Genomic DNA, 26,668 nt, shown 5'->3' with positions numbered 1-26,668 from the left:
GGAGAGACCCATGACTCCAGCCACATATGTAGCAGAGGATGGTATTGTCCAGCATCAATAGAAGGAAAAGTCCTTGGTCCTGTAAAGACTCATTTCCCCAATGTAGGGGAATGTCAGGGCGTTGAGGTTGGAGTGCATGGGTGGGAGCGGAAGCATCCTCATAGAAGCAGGGGGAGGGGATACGGGAGAGGGAGGAATGGGGATAACATCTGAAGTGTAAATGTATAAGATATCCAAGAAAAATAAAATTAAAAATAAATAAATAAAACATCCTATGGTACTCTCAAAGAACTAAATTTTTAAGAAGCCATATAAAACTTTAAAAAAGCTAACTTCAAAAAACATATGAAAAATTTGAAGAACTAATGACAAACACATATGAAATGTTTTTAAGTGTGAAAATTAATACAATGGTCATTTAAACAATGACAATTTAAAAAGCCTTAACATGATGTGAAATACTAATTAGAAAAATAATTGAAAAGGGGATTCAGCAACAACAAAATTTGCAAAATAGGAAGAGAAACACTACAGAATTAATGTAGTGACAGCTACATGATTTAGCTCAGAGGAATAAAGTACAAATCAGTAAACAAACACTGGGATGGTTTGTTTACTTTGGCTGTCTACGTAAATCAATTGAGGGATGCCTAGAAATTTGCTGAAGCACATTTCTGTGTCCTGAGTTGTTTCCAGTGGCAAGATTGGGGACTCAGATGAACGCAAAAGGCAATCGTGATTCCCAAATACATATGTGACCCCCTGAAAAGGAGGTGTGGGTTTTGTTTCTGCTTGACTGTCACTGCCACTGCTGTCAGCTGTATGAATCAGACTCCAGTTCTCCCATAGTGGACTCTGACTTTCACCAGCAGTTCTCCTGGGGCTTCCCAGGCTTCAGCTGGAGGGGGATGTATCCCTGGCCTTTCCATTTGCTGCTTCACTTTCTTCCACTAGGCTATTCCCCTGGGAACTCTGTGTCTGCGTGCATGCACGCACACACACACACACACACAGGCACACGCACATGTACACACACATACACATACACATACACATACATACATACACACACATACATACACATAAACACACACAGGCACACGCACATGTACACACACATACACATACATATGCACACACTCACACACATAGGCACACGCACATGTACACACACATACACATACATACATACACACACATACATACACACATGCACACACGCATACACACATGCACACACATGGGTGGGGGAAGGAGAGAAGAAATGCTATTGATTCCTATTACTCTGAAGAGTCTTAATAAATGTAAACATCATGTGCCTAGAATAAATATTCGATTCTGCCCTCTGTCCCTCTAATATGCAATAAAATTCAAAGGAAATACAAGAAAGCAACCTAGAGGCCCAGCAAATGTGTTAGAAGGTGTTTGCCAGTCAGCCCAAGAATCTGAGTTTTATCTCTGGGACCTACATGATAGAAGGACAGAAACAACTCCCCCAAGATATCTGAGCAGCACATGTGTGCTGTAGCACATGTGCTCATATATACATTCAGACATATACACATGGATGCACTCAAAACAAGAAAGTAGCAATGTTTTAAAAGAAGATGACCATAAAAAAGGAAAATAGAACTGATTGTTTAAATTTCCTCACAGAGACGTTTCTGACCTTTAAACTCACATAAATTTATGAGCAATACTGCCAAGAAAAATGAAAATGGTAACTTAAGAAAAGCCCACATACAAAAACAAGTTTAATATAAAAAATAAAATAAATAAATGTGTAAGAAATTGTCCTGCATATTCTAATCTCTGTCTTGCCTCAGGTCCCCTTAATGATTTGAGCTGTATGGAAGAGAGGCCTGTATCTGTTGAAAGCAAGCACATTGCCCTCCCTCGTACACATGTGGAACACAGATATCCACGGCACTGAGAATATGACAGTCTCTATACTAACAGATCACGTGACGTGGAACGGAGCTAACTAGCAAGGCACACCAACGCCAGTTACAATGAAGTCAAATGGAAGCAAAGACAAGGAGAAACAGCACAGCCTACCTTCCAACTCAGTTTGGAAGGAGGCCTGTCTTTTCCAATCCATCCCAGGGCATAAACCTGGTACCCATGCTATTCAAAGAATCAAACTAGTACAAGCACATTTTCAGCCCACTGCAACTAGAGCCCACACCTAAACAAATGTACACAAGTAATAAAAATGATAAACAGGAGAGAGCTAGACATGTGGAGAAATCATCAATATCAAAGAAATGCAGATTAAAGGCATCAGTGTTTCCTTCTACAGAAGTGGCCAGGTTCAGGCAGACAATGACACACTGTGCAGTGTAAGAAGGAATGCGGGCATTCATACACTACGGGCAGAAAGGCAAACATGTTCCAGCTTCGTAACTTAAAAATGTGCTGACCCTAAGAACAGGCGACAACACTTACGAGCTCTTCAAGAAATCAGGATGAGCAAGGTGGGCTCAGAAATGAAGACTGAGTCTGATCCTGGGGAACCATACGGTGGAAAGACAGAACATGAGTCCACTTAGCCACATGAGCCATGATACTAAACACACACGCACACACACAGAAAATTTTAAATGAAACCATCATAGATACAACTTATAAAAAATTAACAGAGATGAAGTGTACAGCAGTTAAAATTTAAAATTACCTATCAATTCCCTACCCTGTAGCCCACTGACTTTCTAAGAATGTTAACTCAGCTCCTGGTTTCGTTAGCCTACATGTCAAATGAGTACTGACTATCTAACGTGTACTAGAACTGTTCTAAGTGCTGGAGATACGAGAGTCCGAAACAAAAAGCTCGCCCTCGAGGTGCTTACTTCAGAAGATAACACATGAAAAATAAGACACATGGCATGAAAAACAGGTAGGAATTTTAAAAAGAAATCTAGGGAGGGGAATATGAGGGTTTGGAGGAAAGAAAGAAATCTTTAAAAATAAAACTTGGGGGGACAGGCCACAGGATACGTAAGGAGGAATATCCAAGGAATTAAAAAAAAAAAAAAACCCTAAGGCCACAGACATGAGGCAGAGGCATCCCAAGTGTGCTCAGTGTGGCTAAGAGGCCAGCGTGACAAACAAAGTAAGCCACAGTGGGAGAAGATGCAGCCACGGGTGCGAGAGCAAAGAGAGACGCCAAGTGATTACGTAGACACTCTTGCCATCGCAGGGACTCTAGACTTTGCTCTTAGTGAGAGATTGAACAAGCAATGTAAGAAAAGAGTACACAGAGTATAAAATATCCTATGACTAACCACGGTGTCTTTGACCTATGTATGGTCAGGGATGGGAATTATCCCTGATTATACTAGAGTGTGAGTTGTGTTCAGATATGTGGAAGTAAAACTGACCAGATGTATGTAGCTGAGTACTGGAGGCATGATGAAATTATCTAATGAATGAGAAGCTAGAACAGTGGCTCTCAACCTTCTTAATCCTAAGGGGGCCTTTGGAAACCAACTAAAGTAAACTTTCTTCTATTGAGTCACTTTTGATGCTAGTGGCCCTCTAATACAGTTCCTCAAGCTGTACTGACCCCCAACCATAATATTATCTTGTTGCTACTTAATCACTAATTTTGCTACTGCTATGAATTGGAATGTAGATATCTGATACATAGAAGATCTGACATGCAATCTGCAAAGGGGCCATGACTCACAGATTGAGCACCACTAGACTAGATACCCCCCCCACTGTGTAAAGTATTTCAAAGGAATGGTAACCATGAAATTGTGTAGACTAGCCATAGTTATGACACATACTAGAATATGTTACTACTAAAATCGAAAATGCTGTTTCATATATTCTTTGTAACTAACTCACATATCCCAAGGTATCTGCCCTATACTTTAAAAAGATTATATATGAATGACAGAATACCAGACAAGCATTAATTACCTTCTGAGGATTTTACCTAACTATACAAAGAGACATATGCAGACACATACTCTGACAAAAATCTGAGATTAATAAACAGTAGCAATGCTATTTTTAAAGGCTAAAGGATGTATTTTCTTCATGTTTGTCAAGCTGTTTTCACTATAAACAAATTTGCACTGGTTTACTCTTTGAATAACACCTTGTACATCAGGGTGATTGCTACTGAGGTAGAGAGAGAGTCACACTAGAACGAAATGATAAGAGAACTGTTTTAAATACCTGTCATGTACAGACACTACTCTTGGTCTCTCTACTAAAATACATAATCATAGCCTGGTCTTAAGTTATCTAATTTATAAAATGAATCATATGGATTAACTTGCTAATAATATAGTGAAATCCTATAATACGCTTGACAACTAACAGTTGAGGTCACTTTACAGCCTCAAGCAGGACTCCTAATGTCTAAAACAATCTCCATTGAATAATACTAGAAGTTAGTTTTAGATCTGTGGAGTGCTAAGGCTTTGTGGCATGGCCAAGAAGCATTAAGAATAAAAACCACCTGAAGGCCAGCACTGCCTCAGCTCTCTTGAGAGTTCCTTCAGAGGAAATGGTCTGATTCTTGGTTCTTCTGCTTCCCAAGATCCTTTCTGTAATTAGAAAACCCACATAATTCTATCCTGCCCTTTCTTTAAAAATGACAGAGTTCAGGACATGTGTTTAAGTATATGAAAGACAAAGTTCAACACTTTAAAAAATGACAATATACCATAAAATATAAACTACAATTAACTGCATTTCGAAAAAGTCTTACTGTGTCTTGTTCTTTTCCCTTTTTTTCAGCTATCTGAGTTTCTATACAAGTTATAGACAAACAAAACGCTTAACCAACTACGCAGGGCATGGCCTCTGTACGAAAAAATACATCTCACAACACAATTTCAAGTACTGTTCGGCTCTCCCCAAACAGAAAAGGAACTACAGAAACTATCTTCTTCCCAACTTGAGAGAATGCAGGCCATTTCAAGGGTTCTGTTCGCCAGTTTCTGCTATTCTTAATTCATCACAGCTGAAACAGGAAAAAATATCCCTCATCCAAAAATACGTTTTCTCTACTAAGCACACACCTAATTAAATGTTTCATTCCTTTTAAAGGAAAGCCTTTTCTTAGGCATGAAACAAGAAAACCATTACCACCAGTAAAACAAGATTTTTTTTCCACTATCAAAAATATATTTCCCTCTCTGGCTTCTGCCACATCAAAGGGCCTCCTATTGGTTCTTCCTGGTTTTTCCTGTCATGACTCCTCTGGCCTTTTAAAGGAGTAGTCACCTACAGCTAAGACAGGGGGAGTGAACGGCAGCCTCCAGGAAGCCACAAAGGAAGCCTGCTTCAGAAGGCCACTTCTGCAAACGTAAGCAGAAACCAGGTTCACTCACCCAGGGAAAGGCAAGAGACTCCTCAGTTGATTCCGCAGGTCCAGCACTTCCAGCACACAGCCCTTACCTCTGCCATTAGCCACCGTAAATCATCTCAACTCTGAACTCAAGTACAAACACGCTTGGTAAAGCACCTTACTCATCACACAAGTGAGATCTGAGCTTGGCAGTGGGTCTCCCATGACACAATGATGACACAGACCTGACTGCAACTGGACCTGCCTCGCTTCCCACACAGCCATTGGCAGTGGACTGACAGACATGGCAGTTACTTAGCAATACTGTGGTTATTTCTCCCACATCATTCACAGAGGCAGACAACGCAGTGTCATCCCTTCAGATAAACTCTTCATTCCTCCCACACTTGATTTCCACATAGTAATTTTCATTATTACATGGAGGAACAGAATACTGGCTCGTGCTCAGCAGAAAGTAGTTATTCCATAAGTCGTTAGAGATCCTACTACTAATCCCTTTGTCCTTTAGTCGTGAACAAAATTACTAGGCTATGTCCAAAGGACTGTGATAACCAAGAAAACAAGACTGAAGACCTTACTGAGAAGTCAGCCCTCATAAGGATGCTCTGCCTTCTCACTGTTAGACCTAACGCTTTAAGTCACTCTCAGTAGTAGGTGTGGAAAAGGAGGGGCTAAGCTGTGATGAACACAAAGTGTGCCGAGAGATAACAGAAGTGTGCAGGTATGCATGTATATATGGGGGAATGGAGGGAGGGAGAGAGAAAGGAATGGAAAGAGGGAGAGACACACGGATTTTTATAACATTAAGTGAGCTCGAATTGCTCGCCCAAGCTGATACAAACCTTCAATGGAATTTATAATAGACTCCGGACTTTCTCTCTGTTGCCATTCAAAGCATTCAGAAAAACATGATGGATAGCGGGTATTAATTACCTTCAGCATCCCATTTTAGGCATTTAATCTTCACAAGAACTACATATCCATTTGACAAACAGGGAAGTGAGGCACATCCTAGTAGTAAGTGTGACAGCTGGGATGTGTTCCCAGGTATTCTGAAATCAGGGACATTGTAGAACACCTCAAGTGTCTAGGCTGCCAGTACCTCGTAGTAGACTCATTAAGAGTGAGAGGGGAGGTAGGAGGGAAGGACTGAGAGGGAAAACTGAGGTCAGGATGTTAAATTAATTAATTAATTTTTAAAAACTAAAAACAACAGGAGAGTGGTCAAATGGGAAAATGCATGGTGATGGCCTACTACAACAGGACACGCATGAATATCAATGCTGATTAGTTTCCTCAGTAATTGGGTTATTTTGTGCAACTGTCCTTATTTCCTTTGCCTGCCTCAGAACATCGTACAAAAAAAGTCTGCACCCCCACTGTGTGTGTGTGTGTGTGTGTGTGTGTGTGTGTGTTGGATTGTGTTGAGTTGGAAAATTTGCAAAAGAAGATGAATATCCCTTCTATCTCTAAAATTCCTTTATAATCTACTATCAACTAAATTGATTAGACTATTATGTGATATATTAAAATATTCAAAGAGAACTTAATATTAAATAAAACAAACAACAAAACATGGTTTCTATTGGATAAAAATAAGAGTTTACAATCAGAATTGCCTAGCAAACCCATGGCCAGCAGAAACAACTTGTGTTTAAGGCAGTGAGGTAGGACCCACACTGGTTGGCTGTCTAAGGAACCAGACTAGTGTACTTGAGACAGTTTGTTACCATGTATACTATATTCACGCAATTCAGGCACACTCAGAACAGCATGACCATTAATAGAAGGTAAGTCGTGTATCCATGATGAGGACCAAGAGCAGCATCCTGAGAGAAGGGATGAGTCCACTATTCAAGCTTCAGACAAAGCTTCTAATCAGATGGTAGGACTGGGAGTTCTTCCTTACTCTGAAAGTTGTCTATTATTTAACACACACATACACACACACACACACACACACACACACACACACACACACACACACACTCACTCATGAAGAATTTTAAATCCCCCAGCTCAGAGACACATAGTGAGGAAAGGGGTTTGGATGCTTTGAGGTGATGTGGACAGGAAGTACAGGCACTGTAAGTGTGCGGGTGAGCTTCTCTGGCACTCTTCTGAATTACACACAGCTACTACCACTCAGTCGTGCTAGGGTGACTCCTAATATGATCAATAATTCGTAGGCCTTTGACAGACACTTGCTAATCACAATGTGGGTCTCAGGATGACTTAGAGAGGAACTAAATTATCCTATATCAAGGAGGGAGACCCTGGAAAGAAAACTGACTGCCTGAATGTATGAGGATACAGAATAAATTAGCTACATAAACTAACAGAGTCCCCCATTCCTTTTCTTTGATTAATTAAAAACCATGTTTCTAAAAAGAATATTCCAGGCTATGTAGGGGAGAGAAGCTGACTAAGAAGCTCGGTCCACAAGTCACAGCAGCAGCCCACTTTACGGCCCCTTTGCTGTTTCCAAGGGAAAAGTCCTGTAAGATTTCACCACCCTCCCACATTCACTAATCCTTCAAGAGGACCAGAATACCCGAAAAGAAAGACTGCCCAGAGGCTACTGCTGTGCAGAAAGACTTAAGGGAATGCTCTGCGGGTCACACCAGCTCACCAATATCATGTATTGGTGAGCACAGGCTAAAAAACCCACATCAGCAGCTGGGACAAAAGTTTTTCAAATCCTCAGCCCAAGACTGCACATGTCCAAAGTTCATAATGCCCTTTGATAACTCTTCTTTGGTATGGAGACTATTAGGAAACAGAGTAGTCTGGCATAAATATGCTATCATCAGAGGCTTAAATGAGAAAAAAATGGCCCTTTTTAGAGCATTCTGGATCTCAGTGCAAAGAATGTCCTCTGACCTCCATGGATGCAGCATAGCACACACACACAAAATCAATCTCTCCCACTCCCTCCTTTCCCCTCTCCTCCCCTCCCCTTCTTCCTCCCTCCCTCCCCCCTCTCTCAAATGAACAATATTTTTTTTCAAACAATTCAGTTTTACTGAGACTTGTTCAAACATCCTATGATGTAGAACTCAGGAGATTGAAGCAAGAAATAGAATCATGAATTAAGGCTAGCCTGACCTACACACCAAGACGCTAGCTCAAAAGGAAATTCTATTTTCCAATGTTTGACCAAGAAGAGCTCTTTGGGATACTGTACATATAAATAGGTATTAGGGAAGGAGGAACCAGGTGTGGTGGCTCAAGCCATAATCCCAGCTACATGGAAACCAGAAAGAATATATTAACTCTTCAGTTTACTGCCAGTGTGGACAAGATAGTGAAAATATACCTTTAAGATAAATTTAAGATAAATACTGTTAATTGGTAATCAAAGCATGAGTTCACTAACTATGTCTCTTGAAATGTTAAGCTGCAGATGCCTTCCTCCAGTGGACTTTTGTGCACAGACCTATAGAATTCCCTATTACTCTAATTCTCACAAGGAGATACTCGGTTTCCATCTTGGTACATCATGATGTATTACTCAAGATCATGCATCTGGTATAACCATTAATTAAGTCATCAGAAGGGTTTACAAAAGCTCAGTAGGAAAATGCATGCTCTGTAGAGCTGTAACTCAGCACGAATACTCGCAGCGTCCTGCCTAAAACCATAGGCCAAAAAGATGCCTCAACATATAAAAGAGACACGTGCTCCACTATGTTCATCGCAGCCTTATTTATAATAGCCAGAAACTGGAAAGAACCCAGATGCCCTTCAACAGAGGAATGGATACAGAAAATGTGGTACATCTACACAATGGAATATTACTCAGCTATCAAAAACAACGAGTTTATGAAATTCGTAGGCAAATGGTTGGAACTGGAAAATATCATCCTGAGTGAGCTAACCCACTCACAGAAAGACATACATGGTATGCACTCATTGATAAGTGGCTATTAGCCCAAATGCTTGAATTACCCTAGATCCCTAGAACAAAGGAAACTCAAGACGGATGATCAAAATGTGAATGCTTCACTCCTTCTTTAAATGAGGAAAAAGAATACCCTTGGCAGGGAAGGAAGAGGCAAAGATTAAAACAGAGACTGAAGGAACACCCATTCAGAGCCTGCCCCACAGGTGGCCCATACATATATAGCCACCCAATTAGACAAGATGGATGAAGCAAAGAAGTGCAGACCGACAGGAGCCGGATGTAGATCGCTCCTGAGAGACACAGCCAGAATACAGCAAATACAGAGGCGAATGCCAGCAGCAAACCACTGAACTGAGAATAGGTCCCCCGTTGAAGGAATCAGAGAAAGAACTGGAAGAGCTTGAAGGTGCTCGAGACCCCAAAAGTACAACAATGTCAAGCAACCAGAGCTTCCAGGGACTAAGCCACTACCTAAAGACTATACATGGACTGACCCTGGACTCTGTCCCCATAGGTAGCAATGAATATCCTAGTAAGAGCACCAGTGGAAGGGGAAGCCCTGGGTCCTGCTAAGACTGAACCCCCAGTGAACTAGACTATGCGGGGAGGGTGGCAATGGGGGGAGGTTTGGGAGGGGAACACCCACAAGGAAGGGGAGGGGGGAGGGTGATGTCTGTCCGGAAACCGGGAAAGGGAATAACACTTGAAATGTATATAAGAAATACTCAAGATAATAAAAAAAAAATAAAAAAAAAAAAAAAAACCATAGGCCAGAGGACCAACATCGAGTTTCTCTCTAATCCCCTGCGCCCACCTACATGTAACATGGTAATGTAGAGGGGTTAAGAAGACCTATCCTTACATACTCTATTCTGTATTGCTTTCACCTCTTCTCCAAATACCTGTAAGATAGACTTTCAGTTCTCACTCGAGAGAACCAAATAGAAGTGAGAATGCTGCTCTGGGCCTTGTCCCTAATCTGAGCTCTGTGGTTATGAGAGATAAGATGGAGACTGTCACACATACAGGAATACACGAGTAATGGTTGGTGCTAACACTGGCTGTGCACATACTAACTCCAGGGACTGCATGAGGCACTCGTAACCAGTATCTAAACTCATCCTCTTAACAGCTCCAGGAGGAGTTATTGCTACAATTATTTTACAGAGAACCAGAGGGATTCTCATTCCGGGCAATATTTTAAAGAAATAGTCACATTTGGTTATGATGTAAAGTACATTTGAAAAAAGAAAAAAAAAAAAAAAACCTAAAACCTAAAGCCTACACAAGATTTTGCTCCTTGCATAGAGTTTAGTCCTATAAGAAATGTGTCCACGCGGAAGCAGAATTTCTCTAGGACCGGGCATGTTCTGTGTTTACCGGAAGTCCCACACCCGCGGACCCCGGCCCGCAGCAGCTCTCTGCCCCCAGACCCGGTGAGAGAGAGACCCGACCGCCTGGTCAGGTGGGCACTCCTGAGGCTGCAGAGCGGAAGAGACCACCAACACTGCTCAACCCTGCCCACATCCCTGGCCCAAGAGGAAACTGTATAAGGCCTCTGGGCACCCGTGGGGGAGGGCCCAGGAGCGGCAGGACCCCTGCCTGAGACACCGCTGGAACCTGAAAGAAACAGACCGGATAAACAGTTCTCGGCACCCAAATCCCGTGGGAGGGAGAGCTAAACCTTCAGAGAGGCAGACAAGCCTGGGAAACCAGAAGAGACTGCTCCCTGCACACACATCTCGGACACCAGAGAAAAAAGCCAAAGACCATCTGGAACCCTGGTGCACTGAAGCTCCCGGAAGGGGCGGCACAGGTCTTCCTGGTTGCTGCCCCTGCAGAGAGGCCGTGGGCAGCACCCCACGAGCGAACTTGAGCCTCAGGACCACAGGTAAGACCAAATTTTCTGCAGCAAGAAAGCTGCCTGGTGAACTCAAGACACAGGCCCACAGGAACAGCTGAAGACCTGTAGAGAGGAAAAACTACACGCCCGAAAGCAGAACACTGTCCCCATAACTGACTGAAAGAGAGGAAAACAGGTCTACAGCACTCCTGACACACAGGCTTATAGGACAGTCTAGCCACTGTCAGAAATAGCAGAACAAAGTAACACTAGAGATAATCTGATGGCGAGAGGCAAGCGCAGGAACCCAAGCAACAGAAACCAAGACTACATGGCACCATTGGAACCCAATTCTCCCATCAAAACAAACATGGAATATCCAAACACACCAGAAAAGCAAGATCTAGTTTCAAAATCATTTTTGATCATGATGCTGGAGGACTTCAAGAAAGACATGAAGAACTCCCTTAGAGAACAAGTAGAAGCCTACAGAGAGGAATCGCAAAAATGCCGGAAAGAATCGCAAAAATCCCTGAAAGAATTCCAGGAAAACATAAATAAACAAGTAGAAGCCCATAGAGAGGAGACACAAAAATCCCTGAAAGAATTCCAGGAAAACACAATCAAACAGTTGAAGGAATTAAAAATGGAAATAGAAGCAATCAAGAAAGAACACATGGAAACAACCCTGGATATAGAAAACCAAAAGAAGAGACAAGGAGCTGTAGATACAAGCTTCACCAACAGAATACAAGAGATGGAAGAGAGAATCTCAGGAGCAGAAGATTCCATAGAAATCATTGACTCAACTGTCAAAGATAATGTAAAGCGGAAAAAGCTACTGGTCCAAAACATACAGGAAATCCAGGACTCAATGAGAAGATCAAACCTAAGGATAATAGGTATAGAAGAGAGTGAAGACTCCCAGCTCAAAGGACCAGTAAATATCTTCAACAAAATCATAGAAGAAAACTTCCCTAACCTAAAAAAAGAGATACCCATAGACATACAAGAAGCCTACAGAACTCCAAATAGATTGGACCAGAAAAGAAACACCTCCCGTCACATAATTGTCAAAACACCAAACGCACAAAATAAAGAAAGAATATTAAAAGCAGGAAGGGAAAAAGGTCAAGTAACATATAAAGGCAGACCTATCAGAATCACACCAGACTTCTCGCCAGAAACTATGAAGGCCAGAAGATCCTGGACTGATGTCATACAGACCCTAAGAGAACACAAATGCGAGCCCAGGTTACTGTATCCAGCAAAACTCTCAATTAACATTGATGGAGAAACCAAGATAATCCATGACAAAACCAAATTTACACAATATCTTTCTACAAATCCAGCACTACAAAGGAAAATAAATGGTAAAGCCCAACATAAGGAGGCAAGGTATACCCTAGAAGAAGCAAGAAACTAATCGTCTTGGCAACAAAACAAAGAGAATGAAAGCACACAAACATAACCTCACTTCCAAATATGAATATAACGGGAAGCAATAATCACTATTCCTTAATATCTCTCAATATCAATGGCCTCAACTCCCCAATAAAAAGACATAGATTAACAAACTGGATACGCAACGAGGACCCTGCATTCTGCTGCCTACAGGAAACACACCTCAGAGACAAAGACAGACACTACCTCAGAGTGAAAGGCTGGAAAACAACTTTCCAAGCAAATGGTCAGAAGAAGCAAGCTGGAGTAGCCATTCTAATATCAAATAAAATCAATTTCCAACTAAAAGTCATCAAAAAAGATAAGGAAGGACACTTCATATTCATCAAAGGAAAAATCCACCAAGATGAACTCTCAATCCTAAATATCTATGCCCCAAATACAAGGGCACCTACATACGTAAAAGAAACCTTACTAAAGCTCAAAACACACATTGCACCTCACACAATAATAGTGGGAGATTTCAACACCCCACTCTCATCAATGGACAGATCATGGAAACAGAAATTAAACAGTGATGTCGACTGACTAAGAGAAGTCATGAGCCAAATGGACTTAACGGATATTTATAGAACATTCTATCCTAAAGCAAAAGGATATACCTTCTTCTCAGCTCCTCATGGTACTTTCTCCAAAATTGACCATATAATTGGTCAAAAAACGGGCCTCAACAGGTACAGAAAGATAGAAATAATCCCATGCGTGCTATCGGACCACCACGGCCTAAAACTGGTCTTCAATAACAATAAGGGAAGAATGCCCACATATACGTGGAAATTGAACAATGCTCTACTCAATGATAACCTGGTCAAGGAAGAAATAAAGAAAGAAATTAAAAACTTTTTAGAATTTAATGAAAATGAAGGTACAACATACCTAAACTTATGGGACACAATGAAAGCTGTGCTAAGAGGAAAACTCATAGCGCTGAGTGCCTGCAGAAAGAAACAGGAAAGAGCATATGTCAGCAGCTTGACAGCACACCTAAAAGTTCTAGAACAAAAAGAAGCAAATACACCCAGGAGGAGTAGAAGGCAGGAAATAATCAAACTCAGAGCTGAAATCAACCAAGTAGAAACAAAAAGGACCATAGAAAGAATCAACAGAACCAAAAGTTGGTTCTTTGAGAAAATCAACAAGATAGATAAACCCTTAGCCAGACTAACGAGAGGACACAGAGAGTGTGTCCAAATTAACAAAATCAGAAATGAAAAGGGAGACATAACTACAGATTCGGAGGAAATTCAAAAAATCATCAGATCTTACTATAAAAACCTATATTCAACAAAATTTGAAAATCTTCAGGAAATGGACAATTTCCTAGACAGATACCAGGTATCGAAGTTAAATCAGGAACAGATAAACCAGTTAAACAACCCCATAACTCCTAAGGAAATAGAAGCAGTCATTAAAGGTCTCCCAACCAAAAAGAGCCCAGGTCCAGACGGGTTTAGTGCAGAATTCTATCAAACCTTCATAGAAGACCTCATACCAATATTATCCAAACTATTCCACAAAATTGAAACAGATGGAGCCCTACCGAATTCCTTCTACGAAGCCACAATTACTCTTATACCTAAACCACACAAAGACACAACAAAGAAAGAGAACTTCAGACCAATTTCCCTTATGAATATCGACGCAAAAATACTCAATAAAATTCTGGCAAACCGAATTCAAGAGCACATCACCACAATCATCCACCATGATCAAGTAGGCTTCATCCCAGGCATGCAGGGATGGTTTAATATACGGAAAACCATCAACGTGATCCATTATATAAACAAACTGAAAGAACAGAACCACATGATCATTTCATTAGATGCTGAGAAAGCATTTGACAAAATTCAACACCCCTTCATGATAAAAGTCCTGGAAAGAATAGGAATTCAAGGCCCATACCTAAACATAGTAAAAGCCATATACAGCAAACCAGTTGCTAACATTAAACTAAATGGAGAGAAACTCGAAGCAATCCCACTAAAATCAGGGACTAGACAAGGCTGCCCACTCTCTCCCTACTTATTCAATATAGTTCTTGAAGTTCTAGCCAGAGCAATCAGACAACAAAAGGAGATCAAAGGGATACAGATCGGAAAAGAAGAGGTCAAAATATCACTATTTGCAGATGACATGATAGTATATTTAAGTGATCCCAAAAGTTCCACCAGAGAACTACTAAAGCTGATAAACAACTTCAGCAAAGTGGCTGGGTATAAAATTAACTCAAATAAATCAGTTGCCTTCCTCTATACAAAAGAGAAACAAGCCGAGAAAGAAATTAGGGAAACGACACCCTTCATAATAGACCCAAATAATATAAAGTACCTCGGTGTGACTTTAACCAAGCAAGTAAAAGATCTGTACAATAAGAACTTCAAGACACTGAGGAAAGAAATTGAAGAAGACCTCAGAAGATGGAAAGATCTCCCATGCTCATGGATTGGCAGGATTAATATAGTAAAAATGGCCATTTTACCAAAAGCAATCTACAGATTCAATGCAATCCCCATCAAAATACCAATCCAATTCTTCAAAGAGTTAGACAGAACAATTTGCAAATTCATCTGGAATAACAAAAAACCCAGGATAGCTAAAGCTATCCTCAACAATAAAAGGACTTCAGGGGGAATCACTATCCCTGAACTCAAGCAGTATTACAGAGCAATAGTGATAAAAACTGCATGGTATTGGTACAGAGACAGACAGATAGACCAATGGAATAGAATTGAAGACCCAGAAATGAACCCACACACCTATGGTCACTTGATTTTTGACAAAGGAGCCAAAACCATCCAATGGAAAAAAGATAGCATTTTCAGCAAATGGTGCTGGTTCAACTGGAGGGCAACATGTAGAAGAATGCAGATCGATCCATGCTTATCACCCTGTACAAAGCTTAAGTCCAAGTGGATCAAGGACCTCCACATCAAACCAGACACACTCAAACTAATAGAAGAAAAACTAGGGAAGCATCTGGAACACATGGGCACTAGAAAAAATTTCCTGAACAAAACACCAATGGCTTATGCTCTAAGATCAAGAATCGACAAATGGGATCTCATAAAACTGCAAAGCTTCTGTAAGGCAAAGGACACTGTGGTTAGGACAAAACGGCAACCAACAGATTGGGAAAAGATCTTTACCAATCCTACAACAGATAGAGGCCTTATATCCAAAATATACAAAGAACTCAAGAAGTTAGACCGCAGGGAAACAAATAACCCTATTAAAAAATGGGGTTCAGAGCTAAACAAAGAATTCACAGCTGAGGAATGCCGAATGGCTGAGAAACACCTAAAGAAATGTTCAACATCTTTAGTCATAAGGGAAATGCAAATCAAAACAACCCTGAGATTTCACCTCACACCAGTGCGATTGGCTAAGATCAAAAACTCAGGTGACAGCAGATGCTGGTGAGGATGTGGAGAAAGAGGAACACTCCTCCATTGTTGGTGGGATTGCAGACTGGTAAAACCATTCTGGAAATCAGTCTGGAGGTTCCTCAGAAAATTGGACATTGAACTGCCTGAGGATCCAGCTATACCTCTCTTGGGCATATACCCAAAAGATGCCTCAACATATAAAAGAGACACGTGCTCCACTATGTTCATCGCAGCCTTATTTATAATAGCCAGAAAATGGAAAGAACCCAGATGCCCTTCAACAGAGGAATGGATACAGAAAATGTGGTACATCTACACAATGGAATATTACTCAGCTATCAAAAACAACAAGTTTATGAAATTCGTAGGCAAATGGTTGGAACTGGAAAATATCATCCTGAGTGAGCTAACCCAATCACAGAAAGACATACATGGTATGCACTCATTGATAAGTGGCTATTAGCCCAAATGCTTGAATTACCCTAGATCCCTAGAACAAACGAAACTCAAGACAGATGATCAAAATGTGAATGCTTCACTCCTTCTTTAAATGAGGAAAAAGAATACCCTTGGCAGGGAAGGGAGAGGCAAAGATTAAAACAGAGACTGAAGGAATACCCATTCAGAGCCTGCCCCACATTTGGCCCATACATATACAGCCACCCTATTAGACAAGATGGATGAAGCAAAGAAGTGCAGACCGACAGGAGCCGGATGTAGATCGCTCCTGAGAGACACAGCCAGAATACAGCAAATACAGAGGCGAATGCCAGCAGCAAACCACTGAACTGAGAATAGGTCCCCTATTGAAGGAATCAGAGAAAGAACTGGAAGAGCTTGAAGGGGCTCGAGACCCCAAAAGTACAACAATGCCAAGCAACCAGAGCTTCCAGGGACTAAGCCACTACCTAAAGACTATACATGGACTGACCCTGGACTCTGACCCCATAGGTAGCAATGAATATCCTAGTAAGAGCACCAGTGGAAGGGGAAGCCCTGGGTCCTGCTAAGACTGAACCCCCAGTGAACTAGTCTATGGGGGGAGGGTGGCAATGGGGGGAGGGTTGGGAGGGGAACACCCATAAGGAAGGGGAGGGGGGAGGGGGATGTTTGCCCGGAAACCGGGAAAAGGAATAACACTCGAAATGTATATAAGAAATACTCAAGTTAATAAAAAAAAAAAAAAAAAAAAAAAGAGCAACCAGTGCTCTTAACCACTGAAAAAAAAAAAAAAAAGAAGACTTAATCAGGAGAACGTGTATGGTCAAATTCTAGGATAAGCTAGTGATCAGCGCATTGACTATGGGGATAAAGAAAATAATTTGGTCACGGGGTTAGGATCTGGAACAATTATTCCATACAAAGCTGGTTACAATGACCAGTTCATTCAGTAATGTGGGAAAAGGCTTTGCACTCAAATCTTGGAATATAATTCCATGAGTTCAAAGTCTGACCAACATTTCTAAAATCTTACTTGTGTAAAGTTCTCCTTAAAGGAGAAGCATATTCTAACGGAAAAAGGTCACAGGGTACAAATATGATGACTACACTATAGTACTTCAAGTGCCTGCTTTATCAGTGCCACTCTGACGGGACCATGATTCTTTCTTAGATGACTGCAGCAGTGACAGATATTTCAGAGACACTGCATCCTGAAAGAGTGGGGACAATAACATCAGCAGTGAACAGTAGCATCAGTACTGAAGGCCTGTATTCGCCCCGAGCAGAGGATGTTCTCTGAGACTTTACAACATCCTGCCCCTGCCCTGACCTGTGTGTCTTTCCAGGTTTGTTGACACGGTCAACATTCTTCTCAGTTGTCACACCCAGGGGTACAGCAAAAGGTGTCTACACTGAGGGGTCCCTGTTAATTGTGTCACTCACACAGAAAAGAGCCAATGGTGCCCTTTGACTTTCTGCTTCCCTAGGGAAGATTCCTGAGTTTCATGACTATAAACTAGAAATTCAAATAAATCAACTGCCCACCTAATGTAAAAATCTGACAGAAAAATATCTAGGAGCTGTTGTTTTGTAGGGAATAAACATGTGTAAGTAAATTCTGTTGGGACACAGCTCAGTGTAAGAGTCCATCCGAGCATGTGAAACACTGGGTTTCTGATGTTCAGTTGACTATCAAACCAGACAGCCAAGTGCATTTCTAATTACCTCCACTCCTGCTCATACTCACCTAGGCCACTAGCGTGAGCCTAAAGAAAAGTACTGACAAGACAATTAGTCAACTCTAAAATTTCCCTGTACAATAGTAACAAAAAGTTTGGGGGGACGGTGACTAATCACTTCTAATCCAGAAAATATACTGGGAGTGTTTTGACTGATTCTGCCATTATCAAGAAGGCAAAGAGCAAACAATTCCCTGGAGAAGTGTTGATTCTCTCTCAGAGTTCAAGTAGGTCCTTGCCCTGAAGGCCTGCAGTCATGTTACTACACAGGCCCTATAACACTATAACAGTGAGTGTTCTTGAGGCTTCTGCTTAATAAACACACACACACACACACACACACACACACGCGCGCGCGCACACACACACACACGCGCGCACACACACACACACACACACACACACACACACACACACACACGGGATGAGTCTCCCAAGAAAGAACCATCTTCCATAGAAAAGCACAAGTAGTTGAAAAGCGATAAAGTGATACAGCCCAGGCAGGGAGGTTGAGCTGGGAACAACTGTTTGTGGGCGACTCTACTCTAAGCAGAGAGCTCCAAACTGCTGTCAGCTTGATAAATAAATGACAGAATCAGTGCACTGACTGAAAAGGAATAATCAATGTTAAAGCATTTTGTGGGAACCTGAACTTAGGGCTGTCGAGAAACTAAAAGATAGCCTCCAGCTCACACAGGGAGACAGAAAAGGCCAACTAATCCTAGCTCTCTTCCTTCACTGCCTCTCCTCTCTGATGACATTACTAGGGAAGGAAGAAACCACAAACTCATGTCTGGCTCTGGAAAATACTGGCCAGTACTTAGTTTCACTACCTCATTTTAGAGATGGGATCTGAGAAGTGGGAGACATGCCCTAAACCTTAGAACTAATGTGAAGTACAAGAAAATCCACTGCGTCTGTGTGCTAAGCCCGTAGTGTGTTTTCAGTTATAAAGGGAGAAAATGTTTTCCCTAAATGTGGGATCTACAGTATCTATACCCTGCGTAGCTAGGAATCACGGGAGAGTTATAGCATGACTAGAATGCAAAAGATAAAAGGCAATGAACATGATGTGGCTTCATAGCTCTGCCTCCACGTGAGAACAAGGACCCTCTGAATGAGGCTGAAGAAGCCAGAGCCAGTGGTCACTTCAGGGCGAGCAGAGGGAAGACTGCACTCTCCACTGTATTTCCCTCAGAAGACTAGCTTTAATTAGGGCTTCAAAATGAGCATGTCCAGACTCAAGTGAACAAAATTTGAGAAAAGGTAGCCAATAGATACTTCTTTGATAGAAGAATAAAAAAGCAACCAGCATAGTAGACAACCCAAACACCACTGCCAAAGAAAGGACAAGGCTTCTCCCTCGTTCTGAAGATCCACCATGTATGGTCACTATTGCCACCTTTGTGTTACAGTCCACTGCTCCAAATCTATAGCCTCCTGAATTTTTAAATTTGCTCCATAGGTTAGAATCTAAATAGTCACCAAGGAGACATAATATTTATGATTTCATGGAGTCATGTAGTTAGAATAAACTATGAATTATTTAATCATTCAGATGAATATATGAATGCTTCAGAAAGAGGGAGATTAAGAAGTTAAGAAATTAAGTACTGGCATAACCAGGGCCCAAGTTTCCTAAAACCTAGCACGGGCTCCTCCTATGACCACTTATACCTTATAGAAAACAGACACTGGCTAATGCTGAGTCTGGAGACCATCTCTGGGTTCTCCACTGTCACAGTGGCCTTACATGGGCAAAGATAGAAGATTTGAGCAACCCACAGTCCTGTCCATCAGCTGTTCTTACATTTTATCAAAGGAAAGGAACCTATGGGATACTGGACAATTCTGAATACAGAAAAGAAAGGCAGTTAGGAAAGTATAGTGGAGACCAGCTGCCATCCAAACACGGGGAGCTAATATAAAATAGCCAGAGTAGGACATCTTTAGGGGGTGGCATCAGAGAACTGAAAATATAATACGCTGATGTGCATATCAGTTCAGTTTGTAACCAAGTTTATATATGATTAGATCAGACTTCAGATGTTTCCCTAAAACTGAATTCAGTGTAAGACAGAAATCACTTCTACACTAGCCAGCCATGGCTAGACTCTGATAACAGTCAGAGAAGGCTACCCTTGACCTACCTACAATATGGCTTCTGCAGATCCATCTCTTTAGTCTCTTTCTAGGGTCATGCAGTCCTGAGACGTCCACAGGAAGACGTGGATGCCACAGGCAGAGTCTGCTCACTTGCTACATGGCTGATTCCCACTCTGAGGCAGCCAAGTCAACCCTGCAGTTAGGAAAGAGCATGTAAGCTGGGCTCATCCCTGCAACTGCTGAGACCAGGAATCAAAACTAACCCTGGCTATCCTCTCTCATGTCAGAGAACTATGGAAGTAGCCTAGTTATATTCCCTTTACATTTCACAATATATTCAGTGCTTTGCCACTAAAATTTGTCTTTTCTTTACAAAAAAAAAAAAGATACTTTTGTAAGATCAGGTTGAAAAACTCACATTACTCAACATCCAAGGAGACGCGGAATGGCCACTAAACTCATCTCAAGGAATTCGCTGTTGTGTATGATGTGTAGACTGACGATCTTTGGCTGTGCTTTATATGAACTCTTGGCAGTTCTTTCACCAGTAATCTTTAGAAAATCCTCAGCTAATATAATCCCTAAAGTCAGTTCAGGTCAAATTCAAAGTCATGATATGAAACATGCCAGCTTCCCAAGGTCAAAATGTCAGAAAATACAGGACAATATCAGCCTGTCATCAACTCATTGCTTAATTAACCCTTTCCCTCCTTAACCTATAAGATGGCTCAAAGGGTATAAAGCCTGATGACCTGAGTTTGACTCACAGCCATAGACAACTGATGGCTTCTGGGTGAGGAAGACTCAGCTTTCTTTAAGGGTGTGACTCTTGGTGTGTCCACCATGTTCTAGTGAGTAGGCTCACACCTAGAAATATATTGATGTCATGAACTGGAGTCAATGAGTGCTTTTAAAAATTAAAATTCAAAAACGACAAGAAATTAAAGAGTAAGGAGGTAAGAGTAGACTGGACAGAAGTTGGGGAAAGAGTTTAGGGTGAATTCTATCAAATATATTATTCCCAAAGATTTAATAAATTTTTAAAGCAGTTTTCCTAAACTGGGAATCAGATATTGTCCTCTAAAATTACAGCATAGTATAACAGAAGAAAGGTCACTATATCCTCTGCACACAAAGATCTTCAGTCCATCCTCTGCTATGGAAGATTGGGAACTGAGAAACAGAGTGACTTCTAGTCTCAACAATCAGACCAGAACGGGGCCAACCTATGTGCTCATAGCTTCTGCTACTTAAACCAGGACCTAAACAAAAAGGTGGCTTATTTGAGAACAGTCTGAGTACAGAAACCACACTCCCTTCTGAAGACAAGTTTCCAAGCATGCCACTGGCATTCACGTACAGACAGGATACAAACATCCTCAAGGACATGAGACGAAGTCTAAGGACACCAGCTAGCTGCAGTACACTTTCTCCCCCTTCACTAAATCTTAAACGAACGTTTAGTCTGCCTAAGTCAGATAATAATTAGCCACAATAACCATCCACAGAGCACTCTGCACTAGCTGGCACTTTCGTATGCATTATTTTATTTCATAGCCATTCCATTCTACAAGAAGCTGAGAGAAGAGTCATCTTGGCCAAGGCCACGGATGGTAAACAGTGAGGCTGGAAGTTGAACACAGTCCTGCAATTCCAGGTTCAGTTTAACAGTTTCTACATTCTCCCCACCCAGTGCTGGTGACTCTAAGCCAAACACAACAGCAGACCAAAGGGCTGACTGACCCCACCCTCAGACCAGCAAAGTAATGACTAAAACCCTTACTGGAACACAAAGCTCCAAGATAGAGGTTTTCCAGGGCTTTTTGAACCCTTGACTATCCTCCAAGAACCCAGGGCTGCTCAGATGACCTGCAGCAGCATGGGTAGAGCTGAACCTGTCAAGTACACTGGGCTCTGGTGACAAGGCCCAGCTGTGCAGGCAGCTTCCTTGCAAGGGCACTCCCAAACATTCCAAACCCTGTGGAACCAGAAGGAAGGACTTAACTATGCAGAGACGTAGCAACCTCCCAGAACTTTCCAGACCACATTTGTACTTTTACATCAGAAGGATAGTTTCGACTAAATCCCCCACCCCAAACTTCACAGACTCTGCCTTCCAAGGACACAGTAAGACCTGTCAACGGAGACTCTTGCCGTGAAACAAGCAAGTACTTCTATTTGATTTTTACCACTGGCACTGTGGTTTTTTCGTAGTATTTTTGAAAACTAGATTAAAATCTAATTTAACACTTGTAAAGATAATAACCCATGCTGAACTACTATCGAGATGAAAAGAAAGACTGACATTAATGACATAAACTAGTAACATGAGACAATTATTGCTCTGGCCATTATAGACTCAGGGTCTCAGCCATCCCAGGCTGATTCTAAATTGTTATGTAGCCAAGACTGGCCTGACTCCCCTGCCTGTAATTCCCAAGTCTGAGATTACAGGTATACACCCCATGCTCAGCTCAAGGAAAGTATTTTAATCAAAAGTTTTAGAACCACAGTCTAGACGTAAGACCTTCACAGTGCACTACAGCATAAAAAGACACATTTAGAAATGATAATTAAACTTCCCTTGACTATAACAGCAGAAACAGAGCAATTTGGGGAGGAGTAAAAATGCATACTTACTCTGTGCTAGTCATTTCCACAAATTTTGCTCAATCTCAATGATGAAAAAGTTATCATCCACAATAACAGATCAGGAAATAAGAAGCTATGCATAGTTTACACTGCTGCGAGCTGCCAGACTTGGAGTAAAGAGATCCAAAGGGCAAAGCTGGAGCTACAGATAAGCCTCTGAAAACAGCCACCACTGCACAGCAGAGGGCCCTGCACCTAGGGAGTATACACAGGAACACAGCCTGCGTTCCAGCAGTCCTTTCTACCTAGCAACTTCTGCGTATCACATGCATACTGGCCGTTCCCCACAAAGACTGGTATGGTGTCACAGGCCTAAAACCAGAAAAGTTTTCACAAGCACTGATGAATCTACCCTTGGCCATCCCCACTCCTCCTCTGCTCATCACTGCATGGGAGGCTGCATCAGAGAAATGACTAACTGGAGGATGAGAAATAGGCAGGCTGCCTGAAGCCTGACCACAAACCCCGTGTAGGTTGACAATGTGAGCTCCTCTACACTGTACTTGTGTTCCCTAGCCAAGTCTTCTGGAGTGCCTGGCAGAAGGAAGCACAATGTATACAATGGTCAAAGCCCATTTACTGAGCTTTCCCCAGTGCAGCCCGACTATGTAAATGTGTTCACATGCTGCGCTTTAGTCTTTACAAAAGCTGTCCCTCCCTCGAGATAAACACCACTTTCATCCCTACTTAGCACACAGAGAACTGAGCTTCCAGAGTGCTTGAGTAGCTTATGAGAAGCCAACGCTTATGAAGTAGAAGGAGAATTTAGAGCAATAGACCTGTGGCCTCTAAGCACTGTACTATGCCTCCCACAAACACGTTGTGTGCATTATTTTCCATGCCTTGAATTCTCTCTGTGCTCCGAGGGAAGTAAAACAAAATATCCGGGTATAGGAGTTCAAAATTGTAGAATGATTGACCAAGAAAATAAATGGTACTGTAAAGTACTATAAATAGGAACTAAAATTGAATAAATGAATAAACCTGTGATCAAGTCAAGAACTGACGACTTGACCAATACATACACATCAGCAAGCTACTTATGTAATCAGCTAGTTCCCTGAGAATTTTGGTTTTGGTGGGTGAGTCTTCTAATCTTGGTATCTGAGGATGGGTGGGACTATCAGTAGGCCACACCCACTCATGCCCTATTTAATTCTTCAGTGTCACTGTGGTCCCTTATATCTGTGTCTGTTGAGCATGTCAGCAGACAGACACCTTTCCAGAGATAAACCAGAGCTGAAATAGACTTTTCCTTAAATAACTGGGTAACGTTTGAAGAAGCAAACCTACCCCCTAAATCCTAAAATGAATTATTTTTTCATATTAACTACAAAGCCAACTTTTTTTTCCCAGAGGAGTGACGTAAAGAATGGGATCCTTGTGAAGTAGAATGGACTGCTAAATGGCCATGCTCAAAGTGATGGCCTTCAGCCTGCTAGAAGATCAGAGTTTCCAAAGATGCATTCAGAGCCTAAGAGCAGAGAGCTATGATAATTGCCTCAGACAGCAACGTGGCTCGACCAAGGAAACTCTTCATGTGCCCAAGCACCTCTGTGCAGTAAGTGCTCTCATTTCCTCTGTCAGCTTTACTAATGAAATAGGAAAGCATCGTAGCTCCTCCAAGACTGTCCTGTAGTAGTTTTTATTTGAAATAAAACATTTCAAAAACCCAAGGAATTTGCTTTGACTACATTTATCTATAATCCAGACTGCCTCAGACCAGGGAGCAGACAAAGACACTCAGCCCAAATTCTCGTTACCTCTGTCAGCACAGTCTGCCCCATGAATCTGTCAGGAATACGAAGAGAATGCCCTTGCTCCATCTGCTCAGCAAACTTTCATCTTCTGTAAGGGCTCTGTTAACGTACTTCTGAAGCTGCTTCTGTGTGAATACACACTGCTACACACTGACTGAACAGCGACATTCTCCCAGAATGCCACTGTATCCCCTTGGGGGCTGCCTGTGGGATAAGGACTTGAAAGAAGTTGAAGGAGTCCTGCCCCTCTTCCCAGCCTTCCTTCCAAACAAGCAGCTTCCCTCCAACAGACCTACTTCAAAAGTCCAGACCCAGTGAAGTCACACATGACCTCATAAACCTCCCACTTAACTGTTTAAGAGCCAGAGGAGAGCTGGTAACAGGAGAAACAGCAGATTTCTGGGCATAATTGGGGTAGTTGCCATTTAAGGAGGAAAAATGTTCGGTCAACACCATTCTAAAATAAGTTGCCTGGGCAGTCTTTTATAAAAGCACCAAGATTTTAAAAGTACTATGTTAAAAAGACTATTTTTAATAGCTCACTTATTCTGACTGAACTAGCCTACAATACAGACTGAGTTCCTTTATTTGACAATTAGTTGAAGCTGTGTTTGGTACATACTGCAGTGTCTGGTGTTTTTCTATTTTCATTCTAACTTGGTTTCTGTTTTTCTGCAATCACCCTGTGAAAATATTTATTGTCCTTTTGTTCAAATTCCACTATAGTCAGCCAGAAGTGGACAGGCCACACTCACAGCTGTCAGACAAGGGCAACAACTGCCACAAAAGCATCTGGGGGAGAACAGGGACAAGAGTAATTGAGAAATTTGATCCAGACCCAGCCTCCAGACTCAACTAATGGATGCCAGAGTCTCTACCAGACCTCCTAAAGGGAAAGGGGAATCAATTGACTGCAATGTTTTCTTTGCCTATTTTTCCCCTCACCTAAGCTATTTTGTAGGATGGGAAGTGGAAGAACTAAGAGTTACCTTATAAACAGAACACATAAGAATACATATGCTCAAAGAAAATGGAGTATGTGCATTCAAGAGTAGTTCACCAAAAACTTATTACACTTTCCATCAATTTTTATTCCTAAATACGTACCTAGGCCTAGAGAAAGATTCCCATATTTACTGAGGAAGGTATCTGTTATACAAGAATAAATACACATTGCCATGTTGTTAGAGATCATAATAAAAGTATAAGAAAATAGAAACATAATTATAACTCATTCATATAATGACTGATCCATAGCAATGGAGTAGGCCTTTAAAGTGAGTAAATACCCTGCCCCAGGAGAGGAAGGAGGCGAGAGGTGGTCCTGAGTCTCTAATCCAGGTGTCCTGTTTTCTTCCCCAAAATGAGTGATGAAACCTCGGGCTTATTATTTTCTGCATTGTTTGGCATGGCTACAATGTTACCTGCTTGGAGCAGGCCCTGTGATGGCCACAATTAGAGAAACAGTACCTGTTCAGGATGAATAGGAAAAGAACTGACCCCCAGTTGCTGAAATCTACGCGCCTGCTGCTGATTCTGTGTCTCTACTTGTCTGCCTGTCTATCTGTCTGTCTGTCTGTCCCCCTTAGCCTGGCCTCAGCCTGGCTCCCCAGGCCCAGCACTCCAATTGTTCCTTAAGTTATTCAGTCAGTAAATCTAGTGTCCAATGCGTTCCCACCGCTGATTCAGACATTCCTCTGAGGACTCAAGATAAGACCTAAGAAGCCTACGCCTAGCAGGGGAGAAGGACCTGACTGAGTATAATCTTAGGAGAACTCCTAAAATACCTGTGATTGACAAGTGACATACACGTCTAAGATTTGTTTCACAATATAATCATTTCATTTAATATGCCGTCTCCTCTCTATCCTAAAGACTTTAATATTAATCTTGGCTAAAGAAAGCCACACTGTGTGTTGAGCTGAAGCTAATAAATAGAATATTTTAAAGATAATAAAAAGGCTATTATAACTCCTGACGTTTCCAAGTAATCTGAGACTCTCAGAATTATCATTACACATATATAATATATTAAGTCTAT

General features: G+C 41.7%; 1 protein-coding gene across 26 annotated transcripts in view; it reads right to left on the bottom strand.

Moving 5' to 3' along the window:
• The window catches only part of Psd3 (pleckstrin and Sec7 domain containing 3), a 563,941-nt gene that overhangs the window by 253,584 nt on the left and 283,689 nt on the right, over positions 1-26,668 (bottom strand). Inside the window, exon 1 of one of the 26 annotated variants that reach the window (XM_063275399.1) lies at positions 24,631-26,527. The exons of 22 other annotated variants lie outside the window; for them this stretch is intronic. Coding sequence is in view for 3 of the 4 variants with exons in the window: in XM_063275396.1 (XP_063131466.1) it covers positions 20,260-20,285 (26 nt within the window). In the remaining variant the exon portion in view is untranslated. Of the gene's footprint in view, positions 1-20,259; positions 26,528-26,668 lie in introns of those variants that run through there. 3 more of the 26 variants (XM_063275396.1, XM_063275406.1, XM_063275397.1) reach the window with 3 other exon arrangements.

The sequence above is a fragment of the Rattus norvegicus genome, chromosome 16, assembly GCF_036323735.1.
Source record: "Rattus norvegicus strain BN/NHsdMcwi chromosome 16, GRCr8, whole genome shotgun sequence".
NCBI classification, from domain to species: Eukaryota; Metazoa; Chordata; class Mammalia; order Rodentia; family Muridae; genus Rattus; species Rattus norvegicus.
The sequence above is the reverse complement of the archived record's forward strand: the minus strand, read 5'-3'. Positions and strand labels throughout refer to the sequence as shown.